Source organism: Bubalus bubalis, chromosome 1 (assembly GCF_019923935.1).
Source record: "Bubalus bubalis isolate 160015118507 breed Murrah chromosome 1, NDDB_SH_1, whole genome shotgun sequence".
Classification (NCBI taxonomy): Eukaryota; Metazoa; Chordata; class Mammalia; order Artiodactyla; family Bovidae; genus Bubalus; species Bubalus bubalis.
Genome location: NC_059157.1, coordinates 201,520,614 through 201,548,238, shown reverse-complemented (window position 1 = coordinate 201,548,238; position 27,625 = coordinate 201,520,614). Strand labels below are relative to the sequence as shown.

The 27,625-nt window shown below is 44.2% G+C and overlaps 1 protein-coding gene across 1 annotated transcript in view; it reads right to left on the bottom strand.

The window, feature by feature from the left end:
- KCNH8 (potassium voltage-gated channel subfamily H member 8) overlaps positions 1-27,625 on the bottom strand; it is a 482,250-nt gene that overhangs the window by 36,471 nt on the left and 418,154 nt on the right. Inside the window, exons 12-15 of the mRNA XM_025294232.3 lie at positions 13,149-13,187; positions 7,912-8,264; positions 5,658-5,764; positions 3,195-3,271 (exon numbers count right to left, since the gene is read on the bottom strand). Coding sequence (XP_025150017.3) covers positions 3,195-3,271; positions 5,658-5,764; positions 7,912-8,264; positions 13,149-13,187 — 576 coding nt within the window. The remainder of the gene's footprint in view (positions 1-3,194; positions 3,272-5,657; positions 5,765-7,911; positions 8,265-13,148; positions 13,188-27,625) is intronic.

Here is a 27,625-nt window from a genome sequence, read left to right as displayed (position 1 = left end):
GCAATGGCAATGTTTTCAAAAGCCGTCTAACATCAGCAGCTGTCCTACATCTCCTAAGCTCTCTAAATGGTTCTGTGAATGTAGGTTATTAGCAACAGCTTTCCTTTCCTTATTTTAGTGCTGTGTTTAGTCAGTTGATTATGAACTCTACACATCAATGAACAATTTCTTTATATCTGAAATGTTTGAGCAAATATCAGAATGGGGATCACACGGTGCCCTCTGGGTTACACGGTGTCAAATATGCATCACCTGGATTAAGGGGGTCCCCTTTGGGCTGCAGTTATTGCCATGCAGTGCCTCTTGCCACTTATTATTAATTCTTCTCCTGCTTACTCCTAACCAAAAGATAGAATAAAGAAAGAATAGAGCAATTGAATGATCACATATGTGAGTAGCAAGAAGTAGGTGAAACGGAAAAATTAGTCTTGGCCTTTGAAAGACAGAAATTTTTTTTTGGGGGGGTATATAAACATTACTTTGTAGAAACTATGGGGAAAAGACAAGTAGGTGGTTAGAAGTGGGTAATTTTACAGCTTGAAGTCAGTTTGTATTTTAATCCTGTCTGTCTTAGTGAGTTCTAATGCACTACCTAAGGGATCAAGACTATGTACAAATTAAATTACGTGTGAAAAATAAGGTCTGTTTTACTTACACTTCAACTATGAAGAAATCAGATATTTTCAACTAAGGAAAAACTAATTCTTTAGGGAAGGAATAATCAGACCACTGACACTTATCTTGCCCTTTTTACTTCAATATATGGCAAGATAACATAATTTACATCATTTCACTAGAAAAGCAGTCATGAATGCAGAGTCACACGGGAAATATTTTGTTTTCCAAATGGTTATCTGCTTTACTGCATCTATCACTGACTCACATTCTGAAACGAAAGGCATACAGTGGACCGATTTTCAGCTGTAACTTGGAAAAACAACGTTCCAAAAGGTGAGGATACACATTTTCCCCCCAAACTAACTTCTGTAGCTGAGCTAAGATATTAGTCAATCCATTCTTACAGCCACTAGATAATTTCCTCAAATGTGAGGGAAAATAATTCAGATGGGTGATTTTATCTGATGATAATATCTTAAAGGAAATTGTTTCATAAAAAGCTGATGTCCAAACCAACAAAAACACCCCACCAATCAAAAAAACTTCACAAAAATAAAGTGTTCTTAAACCAAACACACGCACACACACACACGCACACACACACACTTGCACACACGCGTGCACACACACGCACACAGACGCGCACACACATGCTCACACACACGCGCACACACACGTGCAAACACGCACACACATGCGCACACACACGTACACACATGCGTGCACACACTCGCACACACACGCGCACACACACACGCACACACACGCGCGCACACACACAGACAGGCACACACACACGCACACACACATGCGCACACACATACACACAGGCACACACACACGCAAAGACACGCAATCACACACGCACACACACGCGCGCACACACACACGCGCGCACACACGCACGCACACACACGTGCGCGCACACACACACACACACACAAAGCTGATGTCCAGGTCTCCAACAGAGTGGAGTTTGTTTTGTTCTGGTCTTTTGGTGTGTTTTCAATAAGAGGTTTTCTGGCTGATACCGCATACGGACAAGCCCTTACAGTTAAAGGAGTTCCCATCCAGTCAGTGTTTCTGTCCCTAACTTGTTAGTCTGCACTTTGGCCTCTTACTCCTTGTTGGCAACAATCTCACCTCCAGAGAGCGCAGACTCAGGAGCGAGGGCAGTGAGCTGATGGAGCACAGGGGAGCAGAAAACTCTGCACACTATGACAAGATGCCCAGTTTTCCATCGTTACAGAAAATTGGAAACCAGTTACGTTTATATGAACTTCACTTTTCTCCCAGATCTCATCAACATCATCAGCTGGCTACGTTTTCTGCCAGGATCTCATTAGAGAATCTACCACTTCAGCCCTGTTACCTGTGTGTGCCTGCTCAGGGTATTTGACCCAGGTCTACCCTGAAGGTTGTTACAGACAGTTGGTTCTTCCTGCATTTTCCTATTGGAAGGATCTTTCTAGTCTCTCCTGCAGGAAGCCTGCAGGTAATCCCTCAGAAGCCATCTTTTCTCTTGTCTCATGGAAGAACAGTTCCGAGTTGCCCCACATAAGCTCTCAGTGCCCCCACCCCAGCAGAATGGAGCCCCAACTGCCTACAGAGTCAATCGTCTCCTTAACACCCCTGATTCGCTTGCCTCCCTTTCTTTCCTGTCTGATTCCTCTACTCCTTCCTCTTGCTTCCCAGACCACCTTCCAGAGAAAGTATTTGCATGCAAATCATTGTCTCAAAATCTTTTTTTATAAAATTAATTATATTGGGGGGCACCCAAATGAAGACAGTGATTCAGAAATTACCTTCTCTTTTTGTATGAAATATCCAGAAAAGACAAACTTATAGAAACAGAAAGTAGACAAGTGGTTGCCGAGGACTAGATATGGGAACATGAATTAATCATGAATGGGTGTGGGAGATCTTGTTAGGATGATAAAAAATATTCTAAAACTCACATGGGCATGGCTGAATCACTCAATAGAGCTACTAAAAATTATTAAATTGTACTCATTTCAAATGAGTGCATTTTATAACATGTACAATATACCTCAATAAAATTGTTTTTTAAATTACCTTATTTTATACAAAGAGATGGTAAGATCTAGAGAGCTAAAGTGCTCTAAGTTATAAAGCAAATGCAGACTAGAGAAAAGAACAGTTTCAGGCCATTGGACTACTCTGATTCATTACTTTTGATTCATCTTGCTTTAACTCATTAAAAATTAAAGTATATAAAAAAGTGAAAAAGCACCAATGAAACCAAATATCAAAACATTTATGACATTAATTAGAGAATTAGCACTTAATGCTTCCTGTATGTTAAATGATCTAGCTAGATGATCTCATTTAACTTCACAAATGGGCCACAAGGTAGGTATAACTGCGATCTCCTTGTTACACATGACAAGGCAGAGCTTGAGAGAAGTTAGGCAACCGATACTCACATCAGGTTGAGTGGGAACTCATCCACATTCGTCACCATTTGTCATGACTCTATTACTGCTTCTGCTGGTGACTGGGATTTCTAGCCCCTCACCACTCCAGCCTGGCCAGAGAAAGACAAAGCTCCGTACCTCACTGTTGAGCTTGCTTATCTGCTGCTTGGTCTCCTCCGCTTTGATAAAGAGGACAGCAGCTCCAATCTCTGGGTCTGGAAAGTGACACACACAGAATGAGTCCTTTAGGAAGACGCCTCCTGTGTGAGGACTGGGGCACCTGGAACGGGGAAGGAGCTAACCTTTAGGAGGGAAGGGAGCTAACCGTCAGGAAGGGAGCTAACCAAGCGGCCTTTCCCAAGACGCGCACACCGTCAGTTCTGTCTCCCTAGTACGCCTCTGGATGGCACCGGATGGACCCTTTGGAACCGGGCACGCAGCATGGCAGGGACTGTGGCCACACTTACTGGCTGTGTCTGTGGCCAGCTGCCCCGTCTCCTCAACGCTATCACTACCGTGAGGCCCAGTGGCACTCGTTCTCTTCTTTGCTGCTTGCCAAAAAATATACCGCAGCCAGCGTCCTCCAAGCCACGGAAAGGAGCGTTCTTTTCCTCCTCTCTTTCCTTTCCAAATTTTGATTCCTGGGTCCATGGGAGCATTTTATTCGCACCTCTATTAAAGATGCTCTTCTCCACTGCAGATTTCTGTCTCCTCTGTGCACGAAAAGGTAATTTCCCCCATTCCCTGGTTCTCTCATCTCCACCTTTTCTCTACCACACTTTTACAAATCTATTCACATTTGTTGGGAGCAGGAGCACAGATGAGTCACTGCTAGCTGGAGTGGAAAGGATTTGATATACAGAGACATCTATACCTGTACTGTCAGTATAAATATCATGATACGACTCTCTTAGTACCCTAATTCTGGTCAACTAAGCATAGAGAATGTGTTTGTGGGAGGAAAAAAAGTTGTTCAGAACAATCTGAAGTGGCAGAGTGGTAAAAGCTCCTTTTACAGAGATATTTGCAAAGTTAATCTCTTCATTCAATGAATAATATGAGATGACTTGCAGCAGGCTAGACCTCCTTTAGAGGTGAAGTGAAGTGAATGTCACTCAGTCGTGTCTGACTCTTTGCAACCCATGGACTATACAGTCTGTGGAATTCTCCAGGCCAGAACACTGGAGTGGGTAGCCTTTTCCTTCTCCAGGGGATCTTCCCAACCCAGGGATCAAACTCAGGCCTCCTGCATTGCAGGCAAATTCTTTATTAGCCAAGCCACCAGGGAAACCCAAGAATACTGGAGTGAGTAGCCTATCCCTTCTGCAGGGGATTTTCCCAACCCAGGAATCGAACTGGGGTCTCCTGCACTGCAGGTGGATTCTTTACCAACTGAGCTATCAGGGAAGCTCCCCTTTAGAGGAGACAGAAATAAAGAAAATATATCGAGTCTCATGGAGCTTTGGGTCTAGCAGAGAAAAGGGACATTAAAAAAGCTATTATGCAATAGGTTTGAATTTCATACTAAAGGCAATGGGAGTCCATCTCAGGATTTTAAGCATAGGAATAAAAAAATAAGAATAGATTTGTATTTTTTTTTAAATAGTCCACTCTGTATGGAGGACACAGTGAAAGCGACTTTGGTAGCAAAGCAGGCAAGAGATGAATGAGGCAAGGAAAGGGTAGTGGCAGAAAGGACAGAACGTCTCGGACAGAAATGAGAGTCATGTAGGAGGCAGAGTCAAGAGTGCTTCTTGCTTGAACGGATGAGTGTCAGGGTGAACGCTGGGAAAGGGAGAGGAGGAGGGTGGAAGGTGGCGGGCCAGGACTGTCAGGTGGGCGGTCAAGGTGGCGTCCTGTGACCCAACAAGGAGAACCCCCAGGGGGACCCACCGCCAGCTTCCATAGCAAAGGCTCACACCTGTTTGACCAGACCTATAACTTCTGTACCTCTTGCTCCAAGCAGAGTGGTATCAGCATGTGAAAGTCCGTTACTTGAATGCATGAGAACTGCTGATTGCCATCCACATTCCTCTCCTTCATCCCTACCCACCATCGTCCCACCAGGGGTCTCATCTGCCCATCTCCCCAGGAGATGATGGGTGCCCGGAGGAGGTGCTGACTGGGACAGAAGACTGGCATTCTACCAAACGGAGACACAGCCCCAGAACTGCACATTCAGAAGTCTTTCTTGTGCTGGGCTTTGTCCGTGGAAGGACTCGCTCATTAGCAGGAGATCCTGACACCAGGACATCAGAGCCAGGTGGGAAGGGGAGGAGGGAGCTGGCAAAAGACTGTCAGCCTTATACCCCGTGACTGTCTGGGGTTGCCTGTGTTCAGGAGGTCGGACCACAAAGAAGGCTGAGTGCCAAAGGACTGATGCTTTCAAGTCTTGGCGCTGGAAAAGAGTCTGGAAAGCCTTGGACTGCAAGGAGATCCAACCTAAGGAAAATCCTAAGGGAAATCAGCCCTGAATATTCATGGGAAGAACTGATGCTGAAGCTGAAGCTTCAATACTTTGGCCACCTGATGTGAAGAGCCAAATATTACAAGTTACAAAGAAATGTCACCCCTTGAGAGAAGACTAAATATAGAGCTTACCTCCAAGAGGAGGAGAAATTCTGGGCTCCAGTCTGACTCGGTCAGAGCCAAAGTCAAAAGTCTGGCTTTCTTCACTGCTGTTTCCATCTTCAATTCCATCAACAATCCTGTTTAAGATAATGAGGATTGGCTAGTTGTGTATTTATGTTCATGGGTCACAGTTACTTCTAGAAGAGTTAAAAAATCTTGTGTTGAGTTTCTAAATTCTAGACACTCTAGAGCTGTGCTAACCCACGTGGTAGCCATTAGCCTTATCCAGCCACTGAGCGCCTGAAATGTGAAAGTGAGATGCACTGTAAGTGTGAAACACACCACAGTTTTGAAGATTTTAGTAAAAACGTTATGTTATTTAACTAGTAATTTTTTATACTGTTTACACTTGAAATGCTAATAGTTGAGGCATCTCAAATCAAATAATCCATGTCATTAAATTATTATTAAATAATTTCACGTGTGCACGTGGGTGTTTACTTTTCACAGACGCGGCTACTGGAATGTTTAGAAATACCTGTGTATCTCACGATTTTATCTCATGTCATATTTCTGTTGAACAGCAATTCTATAGATTTTAGATTCTTATTCATTCTCAGATTCAAAACCTTAGCTACAGAAGTCCTCTTATCTAAATTCATATTAATTCACTGTTCTATCCAGAATTAAAGAGTTTCAACCTAATGGTAACTTTAGACTTAGATGAAACTCTGAAGTGACAGTTGAAGAATTGTATTTAAATGACTACCAGGACTCTAGTAATCTTCTTTCCTTGGTGAATATCTAACCCACTCATAATTTTTTTAAAAAGATGAATTTATTGTATCAAATGTAAACATACAATCAAAATATCAAAAGAAAAGTCATCTGTCATGCACTACTACCTCTAACATTTTGCTATGTTCTCAAAATCTTTCTCCGTATATAAAATAAAAAAATATTTTCTTCATTTTTTTCATTGTACAACTTATGAAAAGTTGTACACAAACCTTTATTTTCCAGGTCTGATACATTCCCCCCTATTTAAAATTTATTATTTTTTCATGTTAGAGAAACTTTAGGAAGAACAGTTAAGCTGAGTTTTCAAATTACCATCTCCAGCTGAATTCCTGAACACTTAATATCCATCTATTTTTCACTAAGCCTGCTTTGCTTATTTTTTCCTTACTATTTTCTCTAAATGGATAAATTGTATTCTTCAAGAGAGTAACCCATATATAATATATCAGAAAGAGCTCTTGCCTTATAAACAGAAACAGACTTTGAATCTATATTTCAGAACTCAAATTTCTGAATTTTTAGGCAAACTATTTAACCTTCAAAATACACTTCTTATAAGTTTATAGCCGAGGTAATATGAACTACTTTATAAGATTCCTGAAAAGACTGACCATAAAAGTAAATGAAAAATTACCCAGCTGAGTATCTGGGAATAGAAGTCATTCAATATGTTTTTTTCTTACGTCTGTTTTTTAATTAGCTGCTCTGCTCCATACTACCCCTTTCACATTTTCTGAGTCAGGAATTTTTACTGTCTCAATCATCTTTAGTGGATCCTAAAGTGAATGTTTTACATTAAAAATAGAACCATCCCATGTTACCTACTGAAGAGGCTGGAAGTAAAACCAAGCTTGGGTTATCCACAACAATGAAGAAAGTACTGTGGGAAATGGAGACAGCTCTTCCTTTTATCATTTCCACTGACTGCCCTGTGAAACTTTTGGTACAGTTTCAGATATTGAGGGATAATGATATAAACTTCATTTCCTCTCTTTCATTTTTGTTAGAAATGTATAAATTATAGAATTACAATGTAGAAATATACATCTATAAAAGTGTGTGCACAGCTGGGGCTTCCAGGTGGCTCATTGGCAGATTGGCTCAATCCACCCACCAATGCAGAAGTCACAGGAGACGTGGGTTCAGTCCCTGCATTGGGAAGATCCCATGGAGGAGGAAATGGCAACCCGCTCAAGTACATAAAAGTAGGTAGAGCTAAATGAATAAACGGAGAAGAGAAGCAATTAGGAACATTTAATGGACCCTTTTGAGAATATGACTAACATGATTTATTCTCATTCTGCCCACACTTCACTATACAGTCAAAAATTGCACAGAAAAATTTAGGAAAGCTGAAGCCTCCAGGTTAGGAACTTGCATGGTAGAAAGGTCCAGAAGGCTGAGTAATTTTCTAGCCAGGTGCCAGTGGGGAGCAAAAGCAGCCACCTCCACCGGGAAAGGATTCTATGAGCTAAGCTCTTACCTTGGACTGAGGTCTGGGGGTCCAGCACTGTTCAAAGTCGAAAGCTGCAATTTCAAGTTCTTCTCTTTTCTTTTGCCATAGTTTGGGGCATCCGTCTCCTGCTTGGTTTTGGGGGAGTTTGAACTGGAGACTCTGATAGGTGAGTGAAACGGCACGGTTCCCGAGGCCAGCTGCTTCAGGCTTAAGCCGAGGTAGCTCTTACTGCCTCCAGGCCGCTTGCTGCGAGAAGAGGCGGGTCCCCTGGTGTAGACGGGGGACAGGGAGGCTGTCTCCTCCCCCTCGTCCTCCTCCTCCTCGTCTTCCACGATGGACGGCAGTCTCTTCTTGATGCTGCCATTTCCCTTGGGCTCCAACTGAACCAGAGGATGACACAGATGAGTACAGACGTGAAGAGCTTTTCAGAGGCATGCACCATTCACCAGTAACTCCCATCTGAACAGTCAGCTCCCCGGGAGACTTTAAAATGGAAGACTTCACAGACTTGGCTTTTGCTTATTCAGGTGTTCAAAGTCTCCCAGTTTCTGATCTCTGCTAGGTTTATTCTCTCTGCTTTCCTGGTTTTGTTTGTTTGGTCTTTTAAACCTTCTTAGTGGGAGCTATGTGAAAGGTGCATTTTACCAGGTTTGCATCAGGCTTTTCATCAGCCTGTCATTTATAATAGTATATAATGGCACACTTTTAGGAATAAGACATTTTCAATTTTACTGAGAAGTCTTGGGCCTTGATAGTTTAATTAACTAATTAATTTCATGTATCCTTATCATTTTATTTTATTGAATTATGGTTGATATATAAAATTCTATCATGTAATTCACAGATATATAATACGAGCCACAATTTTTATAGGCTATACTCCACTTACAGTTGCTGTAAAGTGTTGGCTATATTTCTCATGTTGTGCAATATACCCCGTAGCTTGTTTTATACCCAATAGTCTGCACCCCAACTCTCCCACCCTGAAGTTTGCCCTCCCCCCACACTGGTAACCATCAGTTTGTTTTCTGTGTCTGTAGTCTGCTTCTTTTGGGGTATAGTCTTTAGTCTGTTGCATTTTTTAGATACTTCCAGGTGTAAATTATCTCATACAGTTTTTGTCTTTTTTCTGTCTGACTGATTCCACTTAGCATAATTGGGCCTTGATATTTTAAAGCTACAGGGTCCTCAGTGGAACTTCCTGTGGATATCAACCAGCAAAATTATATTATCATGGAGAAGAAAGCTTTTTCCTATTTTGTATCATAGATGGAAGAAGATGAGAAGTTTCCTCGGTTCTCCTGGTTCCCACAAGTCAGGTGGTGGGAAATACGGCAAATGCTGTGATCTGCTCCCTGTAAAGGGCCTTGGGAAAGGAAGGAGCTGGTCTTGCCAAATCCTACATAGAGTCCTTGCCTGGGGCCATTCAGCCTCACAGGCTTAGAAGCAGCTAGGGAGAGTGTGGGCCAGGACAGAGGAGGTGATGATGAAGGGGCAGGCGGACCGGCTGCAAGGCTAAGCTGGTGGCCCTCGGCAGAGCGGCTGGAAGAGTCTGTTTCCTGTTCCGCCCCAGACGTGGCTTCCCTGCTCCAAAAGGTCCGTTCATTGTCCTGCCCCTCAGTGTCTTTTATACTTTCGTATCAACAATTTCTAATAAAAATAAAATGAACAGTGAACATCTAAGAGCACTATTCAAATGTCATGAGCGGTCATGGTTATTACTTCACCTTAATAAACACTCGGTTCATTGGTGTGTGAATTATACTGTAATAGTTATACCTATATGTGTGTGTGTGTGTGTATGTATATATGGGCTTCTCTGGTGACTCAGCTGGTAAAGAGTCTGCTTGCAATGCAGGAGATGACCCAGTTTCGATCCCTGGATTGGGGAGATCCCCTGGAGAAGGACATGGCAAACCACTCCGATATTCTTGCCTTGGAGAATCCCAGGTGAATTCGCATCTATAGCGACTGACAGGCCCATTCAGTGGACGCCACAGCTTTTATAAGCAAAACGATCTTTGCACTTAGAAAGATTTTTTGTGTATTTTGATTTCATGGGTTAAACTTTCTTGAAGAAAGGGAAAGACTCATCTTTCCAACAAGATGCAAATATTTTAATTAATGCAATGCCATCAGTTCTTTATTCAACATGCTTAGTTGCTCAGTCTTGTCCAACTCTTTGAGACCCCATGGACTGTAGCCCACCAGGCTCCTCTGTCCATGGAATTCTCCAGGCAAGAATACTGGAGTGGGTTGCAATTTTCTTCTCCAGGGGATTTTCCCGACCCAGGGATCAAACCCAAGTCTACCGCACTGCAGGCAGATTCTTTAGCATCTGAGCTATGAGGGAAGCCCCTTTATTCAATAGTTATGGTTTTGACTTTATTTTGTTTTTTCCCCACAGCATTTTAAAATTCTGTGCTTTTAACAAAAGGTGGACCCATGTGGAATTGCAGAGGAACATTTGCACACTAGTATTGTGGAAAAGAACAGTGAGGTCATCCAGCCAAAGACAGGGCAGAGCAAACATCAAAATCAATGAGTGTATTCTCTAATCAGACTTCTATTTACATTTGCACTGGCAATTTAATTATGCTTTTGTTTCAAGGAGGCTCCCTTGGCTCTAAGAGAATCTTCTGACTAGTAACCTATAAGATGCATGTACTCCTACAAGTTCGTTTAATTTTCATACTTCCATTTCGTCATGGAGATTTGGCACGTTGGACCAGTTGTTTAGATCCTACCTCTTGTGATCGGGGCAGCCAACACAATTTATAGCAAGAATTAATTTCTGGACCATCACTGCAGACAGTACCCAAATTTATTAAATTATTAAGCACCAGCCCCACAAGCGGCTTCTGCGCTGGAGGAGTACCAGTTACTTTCTTGGGCCATCCGTATAGAAACACCCTCTCTCTTGTGCCGCTGGGTTCATCTGTGTGTACTTGGCCACAAAATTTAACCACAGATCTTTCTTTCCCTTCTCTTTGACCCGTTTCTTCATTTCCCTCTCATCTTTCTCACAAAAGCTCCCATGGGGCAATTCCCACAGTCAAAGGAATCTCTAAGTGAGCTCATGACATTTTGCTGGGATAGTCACTTCAAACTCAGGAATGAGTCAGTCAAACCTGTCAAAACTAAAAGGAAAGTAGAATAAAGTCGAGCAGTTGAATGCACGATTTTTGGTCACACGGTCCTAAAAGCCCTGCTTACTAGCTACAGCCTTGATCAAGTAATGTGACTAAAGGAAAGCAGAATAAAGTCGAGCAGTTGAATGCACGATTTTTGGTCACACAGTCCTAAAAGCCCTGCTTACTAGCTACAGCCTTGATCAAGTAATGTGACTAAAGGAAAGCAGAATAAAGTCGAGCAGTTGAATGCACGATTTTTGGTCACATGGTCCTAAAAGCCCTGCTTACTAGCTACAGCCTTGATCAAGTAATGCGACTGTTTAAAGCCTTGTTTCCTCATCTGTAAACTGGCAACAGTGTGAGGAAAAATCAGATATTAGGTAAAGGAAGTTAAACCCTTAGTGATATGCATTCTGCTGTGCTGTGCTCAGTCACTGAGTTGTGTCTGACTCTTTGCGACCCCACGGACTGTAGCCCACCAGGCTCCTCTGTCCATGGGATTTCCCAGGCAAGAGGACTGGAGTGGGGTGCCACTTCCTTCTCCAGTGAATGTGCTTAATTAAATGCTTGCCCTTGTGATGATGAGGATGATCATGAAGAAAATGGAAAAAAATATTTACATTTGGGCAGGTCCTACAGATAGTATTGGGATATTTTACATAATCTAGCCTTATTTCTTAAATAACTCTTAGCGATGCGCCTTGGCCCAAAGATCACTTTTTCCACATTCCCTTGCCATGTGGTTTAGGCATGAGGCCAAATTCTGGGATGATAGTGTATAAGTGGACCAGTTATAAGGACTTTTTAGGAAGGCTCCTAGAAGAAGGGGAGCTCCCATCTTTCTCTTTTACATTTATTGAGTTTCTAGTCTGGAACACTGATGAAAGGAATGGCTCTCCAGCAGCCATCGGAGAGAATGAAGAGATCTTAAAGAAGGAAGGCATGCGTTAAGGATCATGCAGCAAGAAGGAAATCTCTAGACCTGATTGACACTGTCATATTGCCCACCTCTGGCCTAATCCATGAGAGACAAATAAATATGTATTTTATTTAAACCCCTGTTATTCTAGTGGCTTTGATACTGCAAATGAACAGAAAATACAGAAATTTTTTTTAAAAGTTAAGGGTGGTGTATTCTTGGAAGGGATGTTCATTTTTAGAGTGCTGTGGAGTGGTGAAGAATTCAAATTGGAAAATCCAAAAGAAGGCTAAATTTCTCTTGACAAGAAAGAGAATATGGAAAAGGCTGGCAGAAAAGAGGTACAGTAACGAGGAAAGGATGCCTGTTGAGGAGAATTTACAGGGAGGACAGTTTTCCTAGTTCCTGGGGAGGGATTTTGTAGAGAAGGGAGAGGAAAGACAATTAGTGCCAGAGAGAAACGTGGCTGACGGCACTGAGATGCTTTAAGAGTTTTAAAAATGTTCCTCAACAGTAGCTCAGTTTGCTCCCCTCCTCCAACCATCTTCAGTCCGGTGCTGACATCTCTGTAACGTGTTCTGCAGCTGGATTTATTTGTGTGTCTCTGAGTGTGTGTGTGAAAGTTGGGGGGCTCTGTTTCATGAAGAGAACAAGGCAAGAAAAGGAGCCATGTACAGGGAGAAGGCGATGGCACCCACTCCAGCGCTCTTGCCTAGAGAATCCCAGGGGTGGGGGAGCCTGGCGGGCTGCTGTCCATGGGGTCGCACAGAGTCGGACACGACTGAAGCGACTTAGCAGCAGCAGCAGCAGCACAGGGCTCCTGGCACAGGATGACTGGCAATACAAGTCTAGGTTATAAATCTGACAAGCCACTGTTTGGGGGGAAGTTTTCCATGAACTTGGAGGGTTCTGAAAAGTTGAGACTGATCTACAAGCTCAATTCTACTAAGATGAACACTTCAGGACTTTGATATTTTGGGCAGGTTTTGGTGACAAACTAGTCTTTAACAATACAATAAGGCCCTTAAAAGATTTATGAGTTTCCGTCTATCTGGTCCCAAACGCAGGAAAGTCAATTACCACATCTCTCATTGTGAAGTGTTTTAGGGGAAGTCAAAGGTGAATACGAAAAATCTTCAAGGGGGAAACAGATTTGTTGGAAATCCCACAAATTTTAGATAAATATTTTGCTCTTTGGCAAAAAGCCATACCTGTGAGACTGTCGATTTGTTTGATAATCTTGATATCACCTGAAAGAAGAAACAGACAGAAGTTGTAACCATCACTCACACCCGGGAGACCAGCCTGCGCCCTGGGACCCTCTGCGGCTGTGTTTGTATCTGGACGCACCCTCCTCAGGCAACAGAATAGAACGCAACTACAAGGGACCAAAAAAAATGTGCAGTTGGGGCTAACAGTGGACAGCAAGATAAAAAACACCAGAAAACAAAACAAAACAAAACAACCAACTGCCACTTCTGAAGAGCCAGGAGCAAAAGCTGGGGTCGGGAGAGAAAGCAGGGTCCTGTGCCTGCACCCTGCACTCAGCACCATCTACGGGGTGGGCGGATCATCTAGGCTGCCTCTGGCTCAAGCCCTGGGCACAGTCCTTGCCCCACATAAGGACCAGCTTGCCCCCACCGTGGGGAGTGAGCAAGTGAGGGGACCTGTTGTCTGTTCTTGGTTCTCTCTGTGCAGCAGGGGCCCTGATAAAGACTTGCCTGAATTTCTTGTTTGGCCTTTTATCAATTTCTATTGATTAAGGAAGCCAGGAACCCTGGATGGTAACATGGGTGGTGTGGGCCAGGGTAAAACACAGGAGGCAGGGAAAGAGATGGCAGTTCAGAGGTGATGGGGTGATTGGCCCACCCGTGTGGCCCAGCAGAGAGAAAACACCCCTTGAAAGATGCTGGGAGCATCTCCTGAGTCCAGAAAAGGGAGCAGCAAATTTCCTGGCTGCCATAGGGCACACCACTTACGGAAACCGTGGTCAGAGCGGTGCGCTCATTGGCTATGTTTCCCAGCTGGGTGCTTTATTTGCTCTCCTTTCGTTTTCCATCTCCCTTATTGCTCTTTCTTGCCCTTTTGCTAAATTACCTTGTCTTCTATGATTCTGCTCTCTGGTTCTTGTGAAAACAGAAATCTGTGGAACCGTTTCTTATTTAATGTCATTTCTATCTCTTTATTCGCTTGCCCTTCTTACTTAAATACAGGTGGCTGGGTCTTTATGTTCCATTTATTGTATTCTGTGGACTAGGATTGGAGAAGGAAATGGCAGTCCACTCCAGGATTCTTGCCTGGAGAATCCCATGGACAGAGGAGCCTGGCAGGCTACAGTCCCTAGGGTTGCAGAGTCGGACACGACTGAAGTGACTTAGCATGTGGACTAGCATTAAGTTCACTACAGATCCTAATTTTCAATTTAATTGACTTTAAGATCCAATTGATTGTAAAAAATTTTAAAAAATGCTGTCGATTGAATTGTGACATGCCATCAATTATGACAGATCCCAATTTCAGAGATGTTAAAATGGGAAACACAAATGTGAAACATAGATTCAGTTAAGCTCAAAACACATCTTGCATAAAATCAAACTACATTACTGTGGAGGAATACATTAGAAAACAGGCACCTTGCATGAAGTACAAAAAAGCTCTGCAAATTATAATATATTTTGGAAATATGCTTCGGGTCTCATTGTTTTTTGCTTAGATATACTTCTCTTATTTTAAAGTGGTAATAGATGCTATGAATTAACATAACTTTATTCACATGGAAAAAAACACGTGCTTGGAAGTGATCTGCCCAGTAAGTGAGACGTATTTGCTAATTCTGTCACCCCCCTCACTGTGTTTTGTAGATGATTAGGGAGCTGGATCTGTTATTATTTACACACATGCCAGCATCATTATTGCTTTGCAAATATATGTTTCATCAATGTTTAATTTTATCAAAGCAGTCAACCCATTCTACATCTGTTTAGTTGCCTAAATATGCATTAATCAGTAGCGTTGTAGACATAAGTTTTGCAATAATTCCCTAAGCGGTGACAAATAAAACAGCTGAATAATTAAAAATGTGAAAAATAAAGCAAAATCACAGTGCTATAGCTACTATGGTAGACATAACACTGTGTTTTTAGAAAAGCTTTTTAGTACACTTTGGATGAGAGAAAGAGCATGCTAGGGGGATTCAGGAAGTCCGACATCTCCAGGTCAGAGACACTCTCTAAGGAATAAGAGAAAGGCACCCGCCTTAGCATCTTCTGATTTGAGTGTGACTCCCGACCCCCATGGTTCACTACTAGTATGGTTCCCTGGAATCGCTGCACCCCAAGACTTTTTCTGTAGCAGTGCTGCTTGAACTTCTGTGTGCACACAAATCACCTAGAGATCTTGTTAAAATGCAGGCTCTGCCTCAGGAGGTCTGGGGTGGAGCCTGAGACTTGCATTCCGATGAGTGCCCAGAGAATATTGATGCTGCTCGCCCCCGGGACACACTTTGAGTAGTGAGATCTTATAACCAACATCACTGTTATTATCATCCTGTGTGTGTGCGTGTGCTAAGTCGCTTCAGTCGTGTCCGACTCTTTGCGACCCTATAGACCTACAGACCCTACAGCCTGCCAGGCTCCTGTGTCCATAGGATTCTCCAGGGAAGAATACTGGAGTGGGTTTGGACTTCCTTCTCCAAGGGATCTTCCTAACCCAGGGATCATTGGCAGGCAGGTTCTTTACCGCTAGCGGCACCTGGGAAGCCCGATTACCATCCTGTCAGCTACCGACTCATTGAGCATTCACTCTCATCAGCACTCAGGCAGATGCTGCTGAGCCACGATATCACGCTTACTTCCACTGCAAATCCTATGAGGTCAGTGTTCGCTATATGGCCAGCACTACTGTGCCAGGCTCTCTGAATAAGTCATTCCATCCACATATATTATTAATCACATGTATTTTAAAAAGAATGCTCTGATACATTCATTCTGTTGACTAATATCAATAAAAGTGAAAGTCGCTCAGTCATGTTCGATTCTTTGGGATTCTTCGGGACTATACAGCCCATGGGATTCTCCAGGCCAGAATACTGGAGTGAGACACTTTCCCTTCTCCACGGGATCTTCCCAGCCCAGGGATTGAACCCAGGTCTCCTGTGTTGCAGCCAGCTTCTTTACCAGTTGAGCCACAAGGGAAGCCCAGGAATACTGGAGTGGGTAGCCTATCCCTTCTCCAGTGGTCTTCCCAAGTCAGGACTCAAACCGGGGTCTCCTGCATGGCAGGCAGATTCTTTACCAACTGAACTATCAGAGAAATCCTGACTAATATCAATACTTCATGCTAATTCAGATTACCATTAGTGTAGAGAATACTAGTTTAATGGAAACTCAGTATTTTAACTTGGAGAAGGAAATGACAACCACTCCAGCATTCTTGCCTGGTGAATTCCATGGACTGAGGAGCCCAGCAGGCTGCAGTCCATGGGCTTGCAAGGAGTTAGACACGGCTGAGCGACTACCGTGCAGTGTTTTTAAGCTAGAAGTGACCCTACAGAGTCTCAGCTATAATGGTTTATACACGTGTCAGACGATAGGATGCTTTGAGGAGGGTTCCTTAAAAAAATCAGGTTACAGAGACTCCAACCAGTCTCTTTCCATCGGTGGTGGGTGGGTGTGGGGCCCAGATCTCCAGGTCAGGTTTGAAACTAACGAGTTAGTCCAACTCCCTAATTAGAGATGAGGAAACAGTGGTCCAGAAACATGAAAACACTTGCCCAATTCATGCAGCAAGTCAGTGGTGGAACTTTTCCACCAGAAGCCACGCCTTCTGATTCTTAGTGACCTTCTACAGAACCAGGAGTTTTCTCAGGTACCTGCTCAGCAGTTAACGCTGTTTCTCGGGCTGAAAGACCAAGTGTCTGACGAACCTCGGAATTTAATCTGGTTTGATGGTTGTCACAAAGTCGAGTCCCCCAAAACTCATGATGCTGAATTATCCAAGTGTCTTGTTAACCCTTGGAGTCACAGATCTTTTAGGAAACTGGTTGAATTCTAGGCGTTCTTTCTCCAGTGGGGGTGGAGGAGAGAAACACAGCTATGACCTTGGGATGAAAAATGTTTATTGATCCCATTTTCTTGTTCTGAACTAAAAGACACAACAGTTTTGAAAGTTTTGAGGAAGGCAGCTATCCAATTCTGAGTCACTCCCACATGAGTTTTTACACCTTTTAGACAATGAGAACTGTTGGTGCTCTAGTGGGGTAATTAGGGGGAAAAAAGACTAAGGTGATAGAGGTTGGGAAGACAAAAGGGAAGTAAGTCAGATTCAAGACAAGGAAACAGAGCTGTGGCAGTAAAGTTGTGAGCGAGCTCAGGAAGGCTCCCGTCCTTGGGCTGTGCCCTTCAGTCCAGCCAAAGGGACGGTGGAGGGTGGAGGACGAGCAGTGAGAGCAGAGGACGGAGCCCAGGCCTCCCGCGAGGCTTCAGACGGAAGGAAGGCTCGTCCGTGCCCCCTTTCTTGATTCCGCATATAAGCGAGATTGGGACTGAGGAGGAGATGGCTGGATGGCATCACCGACTCGATGGATGTGAGTCTGAGTAAGCTCCGGGAGTTGGTGATGGACAGGGAGGCCTGGCGTGCTGTGATTCATGGGGTCACGAAGAGTTGGACACGACTGAGCAACTGAACTGAACCGAACTGAACTGATATGCGAAAAGACACTGAAAAAAGAGTCAATACATGTTTATGTATAACTGATTCACTTTTCTGTACACTGAAGCTAACAACACCGTAAAACAACTATACTCCCAGAAAAGTAAATTTAAAAAAGAAGTAAGGCTTCATAACCTTGAAGACTGTGTAAGAAACTTTCTCAGCTTTGGTAGATAGGTTTTCAAAGATTCTTCTCTTTTTTCCCCAGTCCTATCCACCTAAATTACTCTGTGAGTAATCTGGACGTGCATAGAGTAAGTCACAGAGTAATCTGTGAGTCCAGCGGGAGCTGGGAGCCTGCACTGTTATGCTGCAAAAATACTGCTCACTGTCATGGAGGATCGGGAGGGGAAAAACGGCCTCTTAGTCCTCAGAAGATTCTCTACAAAAAAAGGCTAACAAATTCACAATTTTTTTAACTGTGTTAAAAAGGCCCGAAGTTCTACTATTGAGATTGAATTGCAAACGGAAATCAAATATACTACAATTAATAGTAATTTTAGATGTGGCACGCGCCATTGCATCCCTTAATGCTGTCTCTTTTATTGAATGAAGACACTTTAATAAGGGCTTTCATAGGTTCATACCTGATCCTGGCCATTCAACTCACGTTTTTTCTTAAGTTCTAAAATTTTCTAATAACAAATCTTCCTCATGTTAGGATTTTTATGAATTCTTGTGGTTGGGAAGGGAGCTCTTTGATTTCTTTCCTCTCTCTCCCCCATCCACTAAAATCCTGTTTTGCTCTGACAATGGAGCTGTGACGGTGAGGTGTGGGGCCCTGCCTTTCACAGGAGCTACAGGGCACCAGCAGAAGGGACACGCGTGATGAGGCATTATCAGTGACTTCTCCCTTCCCTCCAGCGCTTCTCAAGGGGGTGTGCCATGGAGGGACTGCCCACGACGGGGCAAGAAGGAAGCACCTGCTGGTGAGCCCACCACCCAGACCCAGCGCTCCGAACGGCGGCCCAAGGGAGGCAGGACATGCATCCCATCCTCTGCCTGCTCTGCAGGTGGGACGGATGGGCCCCTGCGTGGCCTGCACATGTCGTCTCAACTACGGGCTCTCATAAGCCCCAAAGCAGCTAACTGCTTAATGGGGAAACGAGATGCAAATTACAAGGCTCTCTCTTCAACTGACTCGTGACATTGTTTGTTACTAACGCCACATTGATCAAGTCACAGGGTAGATGGAAGGAGCATACTCCCCCATTCAGAAAAGGGGGTTACCACAGCATTTGTCTCCTTTACTGAAGAGCAGTGTTAACCAGCACTGGTGATTGTTTGGGATAAATAAAAGACGAATGAAGGATACTCACAAACCGCCCTATAGTTCACATAGTTAAGAAGTCCACTCTGACAAAGCCATGAATAATGGTCAAGCCACCAGGTCTCATTTTTGACCTGCTGCTTCCTCTTCAGGCTGCGTGGGGGTGCCACAAGCCGTGAGCGGCACCGGCGGGCGGCAGACATCAGGAATTAGAAACCTCCAGAGAAGGACGAGGCTTTGAATGTGGGAGCACTCATTTCAGCTCAGCTCATTTGAGTGCTCACCACCATCTAATCTAAAGAGATCTTTGAGGCTGGTCTGAAACTCAAGTGGGTAATGCTGTTTCTGTTATGTTTTCTTTGCTTTTTATCTAACTTTGGAATAGAAATGAGATTTTAATGAAAAGACCAGTAATTTTGACATTTCCTAATTTCACCGGGAACCTTGAGGTCAAGACAGACTGTTAAAGCTCGGAGGAGTAGTCTCTTCCCCGAACTGCTATCGCTTCTGGTGCAGGACGCCCAAGTCGAGGGACCCAGCCCCTCACCGGTGGCTAGAGCTAGGCAATCCTTCCCTGAGCCCACGGTGTAGGAAGCCCCGCAAAAACTGTTCACTGATATAAATTATGGTGAAAGGCCTGCATGTGGGGAACGGGACCCATGTAGGGGGTCCTACAGCAAAGCAGTCAAGAGCTGGAATCACCACAGTCTTGTCACTTATTAGCTACACATCCCTGGGAAGCAGGTGATACAACAGGCAAAGCTGAGGTAACAAATAACGGACTAGACTTCAGTGGCTTAACAGAAAGGAATTTTGTACCTCATTCTTCCTCTCAAAAAGCATGATGAAAACTAAAGCTGTTTTGAGGATGTGTAAAGTTAACAGACCTTGGAGGCCCAGCTGGCCGCATCTGACATAGTATCGCCTTGAAGAGAGATGTAGTACAGCAACCAAAAGCAACTAAAAAATAATTTTGATCTTTTTGTCCATATCGTTCAAGATCCTTAGAGGCAATGCAGCGATGAACTGCAGCGAGGCCTCTGTGGAGTGGCCCTCCTTGTCGGTTCCCTTCCTGATCACAGTGGTGCTCTCCAGGTTCCCTCACTGAGACGCTCCCTGCATGTCTCCTGTTCACTTCTGCTTCCTTCTGGCCATCACGTCCAGCGTTCTGCCAGAGGGGGCCCCTTTCTTCTGTCTCCAGGAAACCTGCTGGGCTTCCCAGTGGCACAGTGGTAAAGAGTCTGCCTGCAACGCAGGAGATGCCAGATATGAGGCTCAGTCCCTGGGTTGGGAAGATCCCCTATGAGAAGGGAATGGCAACCCACTCCAGTACCCTTGCCTGGGTTATCCCATGGACAGAGGAGCTTGGCAGGCTACAGTCCATGGGTTCACAAAGAATCAAACATGACTGAGTGACCAAGCACGGGATGTGTACATATCTTATCGCTGCAATTTAATGATCCACAAAGAATCCTCACCTATTGGTGCATTTGGTAAGTAGAACTGGACATGGAAGAACAGACTGGTTCCAAATAGGAAAAGGAGTACATATTGTCACCCTGCTTATTTAACTTATATGCAGAGTACATCATGAGAAACGCTGGGCTGGAAGAAGCACAAGCTGGAATTAAGACTGCTGGGAGAAATATCAATAACCTCAGATATGCAGATGACACCATCCTTATGGCAGAAAGTGAAGAGGAACTAAAAAGCCTCTTGATGAAGGTGAAAGAGGAGAGTGAAAAACTTGGTTTAAACCTCAACATTCAGAAAATGAAGATCATGGCATCTGGTCCCATCGCTTCATGGGAAATAGATGGGGAAACAGTGGAAACAGTGTCAGACTTTATTTTTTTGGGCTCCAAAATCACTGCAGATGGTGACTGCAACCATAAAATTAAAAGACGCTTACTCCTTGGAAGGAAAGTTATGACCAACCTAGATAGCATATTCAAAAGCAGAGACATTACTTTGCCAACAAAGGTCTGTCTAGTCAAGGCTATGGTTTTTCCAGTGGTCATGTATGGATGCGAGAGTTGGACTGTGAAGAAAGCTCAGCACCAAAGAATTGATGCTTTTGAACTGTGGTGTTGGAGAAGACTCTTGCGAGTCCCTTGGACTGCAAGGAGATCCAACCAGTCTCTTCTGAAGGAGATCAGCCCTGGGATTTTTTTGGAAGGAATGATGCTAAAGCTGAAACTCCAGTACTTTGGCCATGTCATGCGAAGAGTTGACTCATTGGAAAAGTCTCTGATGCTGGGAGGGATTAGGGGCAGGAGGAGAAGGGGACGACAGAGAATGAGATGGCTGGATGGCATCACTGCCTCAATGGGTGTGAGTCTGAATGAACTCTGGGAGTTGCTGATGGACAGGGGGGCCTGGTGTGCTGCGATTCATGGGGTTGCAAAGAGTCGGACACGACTGAGCGACTGAACTGAAGTGAACTGGCATAAAGCTAATTCCTGTTAATAAGTGGTAATATATTATTATTGATACATTGGTTATGAAGAAAATTTTCTTTTAATTGAGGTAATAAGAAATAGGGCATTATTATTTAGATGATGCAGAGTTAAACACTGAACAGATGGGTCTGTCCAACTTAAAAACTACTGTATATATATAAAGACTTCTTAATAAGGAGGCTGCTAGACTTAAACACAACATCTCCAAATCGCTGCCTGTATTAATAGAAGGGCTGCTATCCATGTGCAAAACACGCTTTTCTTTGTACAGCACTGGAGGGAGCACTTTAGAAGAAGCAATAGCTTGACATTCTATTCTTTTCTCTCTCAACCTCTTTATCTGCTTCACTTAAGTAAAATGAGGCACTTTCAAATTGCCCCCAAGTATGAATATAATCAGTAAGACACTGAAATATGTACAAATTAAGTCGAGCACAATTTTAACTTCTTTGAATTCAAATATGTGAATTACCTTTGGAATTAAAAAAAAACCAAAAGATATCCCTTAACCGTTGCATAAAAAGGATTCTTTTGATATGTAGTTCATATTATCCTAGAATGAAAAAGAAAGGAAATACATACAATTGTGTGATGAAAACTAACTAGAAGTCTCTCAGCAATGACACACGTCTTTAAAGATTCAGGTTTAAGGAGGTATGCATCAAATCAATGATTTGGGAGCTTGGCAGGCTAATCAATGCTAGAAGAATTTACACAGTTTAAACTCATTATGTGGAGCTGAGATTCCAGGCCCCCCAGTGACCAGCTCCTGATTAGGGTAGGATGGCTCCTGGTTAGCCTGTAAAACCAGCTACTATGCAAGGAAACACAATAGCTGGTTTCAGAAGACTTTCAGGATACATGCTGGGTACTCCGGTTCCAAACCAGGTCGGTGAACAAAGATGCTCAATTTGGAGTGAGAATTTTTGCATCACAACTCTCCGTGGCACTTTTAAAGTGAATAGGAAATGCCTGGCTTGCTGCCTAGGAAGCCCACTGCCAATTACACACTGAAAGGCTGAAGACGGTGTTAGAACAAACTGAAATGAGGCACTTTGTAGATGTGAACTATGGTAGGTACTCAGATAGTCTCACTCAGCTACAGAAAATAAGAACAGGTCTATCTAGCAAGTCATGGAAGCTCAGTCAATAAAACATCCGCCTGAAATGCAGGAGAATGGGGTTCAGTCCCTGGGTCGGGAAGATCCCCTGGAGAAGGAAATGGCAACCCACTCCAGCAGTCCTGCCTGGAAAATCCCATGGACAAAGGAGCCAGGCAGGCTGTAGTCCATAGGGTTGCGTGGGTCGGAGACAACTTAGCGATTTAACCACCACCATATAGGAAGGACCACAATACTGGGATCATAGGCAGCTTCTACATGACCAAATGCACACATTTGTTTGGAGTTCATATTTTTAATGAAATAAATCTTTGAAACTCAAGCAAGATGAATATCATTCATCACAGCATTCATACTTTTAGCAAATACTCAATAACAGGACTTCCCTCATAGCTCAGTTGGTAAAGAATCTGCTTGCAATGCAGGAGACTCTGGTTAGACTCTTGGGTCGGGAAGATCCCCTGGAGAAGGGAGAGGCTACCCACTCCAGTATTCTTAGGCCTCTCTTGTGGCTCAGCTGGTAAAGAAATCACCTGCAATGCGGGAGACCTGGGTTCAATCCCTGGGTTGGGAAGATCCCCTGGAGAAGGGAAAGGCTACCCACCCCAGTGTTCTGGCCTAGAGAATTCCATAGACTCTATAGTCCATGGGGTCGCAAAGAGTCGGACACGACTGAGAGACTTTTGCTTTCACTTTCAATAACTTCTAGGTGAGGAAAAAAGTCTCACAGTTAGGAGATATGAGGCCAAGCTTCTAGAGTCAGGGTTTTCCTCCTGCACTGTTGAAGGGGATGTAAACTGGTGCAGCCATTATGGAGAACAGTATGGAGGGGCCTTAAAAATCTAACAATAGAGTGACCATATGATCCCACTCCTTGGTGCACATCCAGGGAAAACCATGATTCCAGAAGATACACGCACTCCAATGGTCTTGCAGCACTGCTCACAGTAGCCGAGACACGGAGGCAACGCAAATGCCCGTCAACAGAGGGACAGAGAGTGGACGGACAACAGAATGGACGCAATGTGGAGCGTGCATGGAAGGTCACTCAGCCGTTAAAATGAACGGGCTAGTGCCATCTGCACAGCACGGATGCGCCTGGGGGTTGCAATACCGAGAGAAGTAAGTCAGACAAAGACGAGTGCCATATGACACAGTTTATACGTGCAATCTAAAAAATGGTACAAATGAACTCATTTACAAAACAGAAGTAGAGGCACAGGAAGCAAACGTATGGTAACCAGAAGACTGAGGTAGGAGACATAAGCTGGAAGGTTGGGATTGACATACACATGCTGCTGCTGCTGCTAAGTCGCTCAGTCGTGTCCGCAACCCCATGGACGGCAGCCCACCAGGCTCCCCCGTCCCTGGGATTCTCCAGGCAAGAACACTGGAGTGGGTTGCCATTTCCTTCTCCAATGCATGAAAGTGAAAAGTGAAAGGGAAGTCGCTCAGTCGTGTTCGACTCTTAGCGACCCCATGGACTGAAGCCCACCAGGCTCCTCCGTCCATGGGATTTTCCAGGCGAGAGTACTGGAGTGGGCTGCCATTGCCTTCTCCGCATATACAGACTACTATATACACAATAGGTAACTAACAGAACCTGCTGACTAACACAGGGAAGCTGCTCAGCACGCTGTGACGACCTGCATGGGAAGAGAATCTAGAGACAGTGGATGCGTGTCTGTGTATAACCGATCCACTTTGCTGTGCAGCAGAAACGAACACAAATCGTAAATCAAGTCACTCTAATAAAATTAATTTAAACGTTAGGGTTTTGTTTTACAAAGGTGATGTGTGGAGCAAAATAGGGAAGGTATATTGACTAATTGCATATAGACTGAAAGCAACTCCTCGTGAGAGTTCACAATGGAATTCCAAGTCACTGAAATTTAAAAACAAATGTATCGCAGTTTTGATATATTGTTTTGCAGTTTTAATCCCCTGGTGGTGCTCCAGAAGTTCCGAGGTTAAAAATTGTCATTGATAAAATATACCTGATCATATTTTAAAAACATGCCATTTCCTTCTCTTTGTCTCTTTTCTAATAATGTTCTCACCCAAAGCATTCTTCCTTTAGTGAAAGTCACTCAGCCATGTCCAACTCCTTGTGACCCCATGGACTATACAGTCCGCAGAATTCTCCAGGCCAGAATACTGGAGTGGGTAACCGCTCCCTTCTCCAGGGATCTTCCCAACCCAGGGACTGAACCCAGGTCTCCCGCATTGCAGGTGGATTCTTTACCAGCTGAGCCACAAGAGAAGCCCAAGAATACTGGAGTGGGTAGCCTATGCCTTCTCCAGCAGATCTTCCTGACCCAGAAATCAAACCAGAGTCTCCTGCATTGCAGACGGATTCTTTACCATCTGAGCCACCAGGGAGCCGTATATGTTTTTAGCATGATCATATGGCAACCTAGTCACAAAATGGCCATTTCTATTTTGGGGGAAACCACAGAGATATCCGCTGAGGAAACCTCTTCATAAAGACATGAACAGTGAGTAAGGCAGATCCATTTAAAATGGGCAGAACTTCTTACAGTGAGTCTTTCTGAATTTACAGAACTATTGAACTCCATTACTTACAGATCCATACAGACCACTGTTTTAGTTATGGAGAGGAAATGCATAGACTGCTGTTCAGAATACATTTTTTTCCAAGTTTTAAGGCAATTATTTCGATGATTGCACAATATGCACAAGTGAGCCAATGGAAAGGGTGATGCTTTCACAACTATTTACACAAATCTGTGCAAACCAGTCCTGGCCTTCCCCTTTCCCATCTGCTGTGTCGAACTGTGCTTGTCAGGTTGCTTCTCTGGGGGTTGAAAGAAATTAGAAAGGCTGGGTAATTGAAGGAGCAATTCTGGCCTTAGTTGGACTGTGAGGGCACACCCCATTTAGGGAAGAAAGATGCTTCCAAAACAATTCATCTGGAGCCTCACAGAGGAAGCCACTCAACCGTCAGGAGGTGTCCTGACTTCTCCTCAGCACTGGCTGTAAATAATTGCTGTTGAGATTTCTTACTCCTCCCTTTCTGTTAATTCACTCACAATTCCTAAAGGACTATTTGTTTTACTTGGGGAGGTTCCATTAAAGTGACTCTGTGGGAAATTATTTAGAAAAACTGAGAAAATACTTCAAGGTCCGTCACCTACAAACTGGCACTCGCCATCTACCGCCACAGGGCTTCCCGGATGGGTGGGTAAAGAGTCTGCCCGCTGTGCCGGAGACACGGGAGACATGAGTTCAACCCCTGGGCCAGGAAGATGCCCCAGAGGAGGAAACGGCGACTCACTTCAGTATTCTTGCCTGGAGAAGCCCAAGGACAGAAGAGCCTGGTGGGCTACGGTTCATGGGGTCACAAAGAGTCGGGCACGACTGAGTGACTACGCACACACATCCACATCCACATCCACGGCTACAAGAATTAAATCATATGCTGCTACAGCCGCTGACCTTCAACAGCCTCTGAAAGGTGTTCAGGATGGAGACTAGGGATGAGGTACTCTGTGCTCTGGAAAAACTGGCAGAACAGACTGCAAATGGTTAGATAGTTTCAGGAGATTTTATGAGCTTAGTTCTTGCATCTCCTTGCATCTAGAAAAGCACTGAAATCCTTCATGGTGACGACTATTCCTTATGACTAGTAAAAGCCTCACGAGACCAGCAGAAACTTTCTGGAAAAATACGTGCTTGATTGCATGTACTCCCCTTTCACCAAAGTCACATGCACACTGACCTTCCCTCCCTGCCTCTTGGAGCAGTTTCTCAGGGCTATCTGAGATGCTGTCTCCCAGGCTATAGTCCTCATTTCCCCCCAAATAAAAGTTAACTCACAGCTCTCACACTGTGCATTTTTTTTTTTCAGTCAACAGTTACGAATACCCTTCAACTTATCAATGGGCTTGGTAGATTCATATTCTAAGGCCAGGCTTCCTTACAATGACAGACACTCACATACCAGAAAGCTGCCTTCCCTTTCCACTCCTCATATCTTCCTCAAATACTAAGCAATGTCATGTGTGCCAATTCCATCTTTTCTAAGAACAAATTCTGATTTAAAGGCACAATAAAAGCACTGTAGTAAAATAAAGCAAACAGAGAACTGAAGCAAAAATTTAGTTTGGCTGCAACCCTTTCTCAGTGTTTGAAAGCTTTCTTAAACTGGAATTTAAAAATAGCAGAGAAATAGCGGTAGAAGGTCCTGAGGCTCAGATGCGTGGGTCGCTCACCAGCTGTGTCCTCAGGCGCACAGCTTGATGAGGGTCCCAGACTACTGGCACTTGGGCCCACTCGCCTGACTGGCTGTGCCGGGGCAGGGGAGCAGAGATCTAGGCTGTTTCTAGATCTGGGCCCTGAGTGGTGCAGAGAAAGCCTCCACATTCTCTTGGTCTCAATGGATCGGTGGGTGAGGTGCCAAGCCTCCAGTGGAGGGCTGCGAGCTCCAGAGGATGGTGAGGCCTCACGGCTGGTGGAGGAAGAGGAAGCCTGGGCCCCCAAGTCAGCCTGTGCGAAGCCACTGTCTGCCCACCGCCTGTACCTTATGATATGAACGGAACACGCCTCATACGTCTTATTTTATGGACCATATCAGACCATGGAGACGTGGAGCTTTTTGTTACAGCCTTTAGCCTGACTGAACTGATGCCATTTCTTGTGAGTATCCAGGTGAAGTGCCGGAGGTGCAGTGGAGGACGGCAACCTACTCCTCGGCGCGTGACCCGTAGGGGCGCTGACTCTGATCTGCCACCCACTGCTCTTTTTCACAGAAGCCTGTTTGGCATTTTGGGTATTTTCCCATATATGAGGCTAATGTTTTGTACCATAAACAAAAAAATGGGTGACTAATAACCTCAAAGAAAAAATGTAAACTGTACATCCTAGAATATAAATATGCTTCGTTAGCACTAGTCAGATTTGGGGCTATTTCTGAAAGCTGGCAGAGTGCAGGGACACAGATCGGTCACCATATGCTCTGCTTAATCTTCAGGGTAGAAAATATAAGTGGGATTACCACATCACTAAAAGCTTAGCATCTTGCAGATGTTCACCTCGGAATTTTCCTTAATCATTTTCCTCAATGACATGAAAACCAAATCCTTTAAGTCCCAATTCATTGGGCA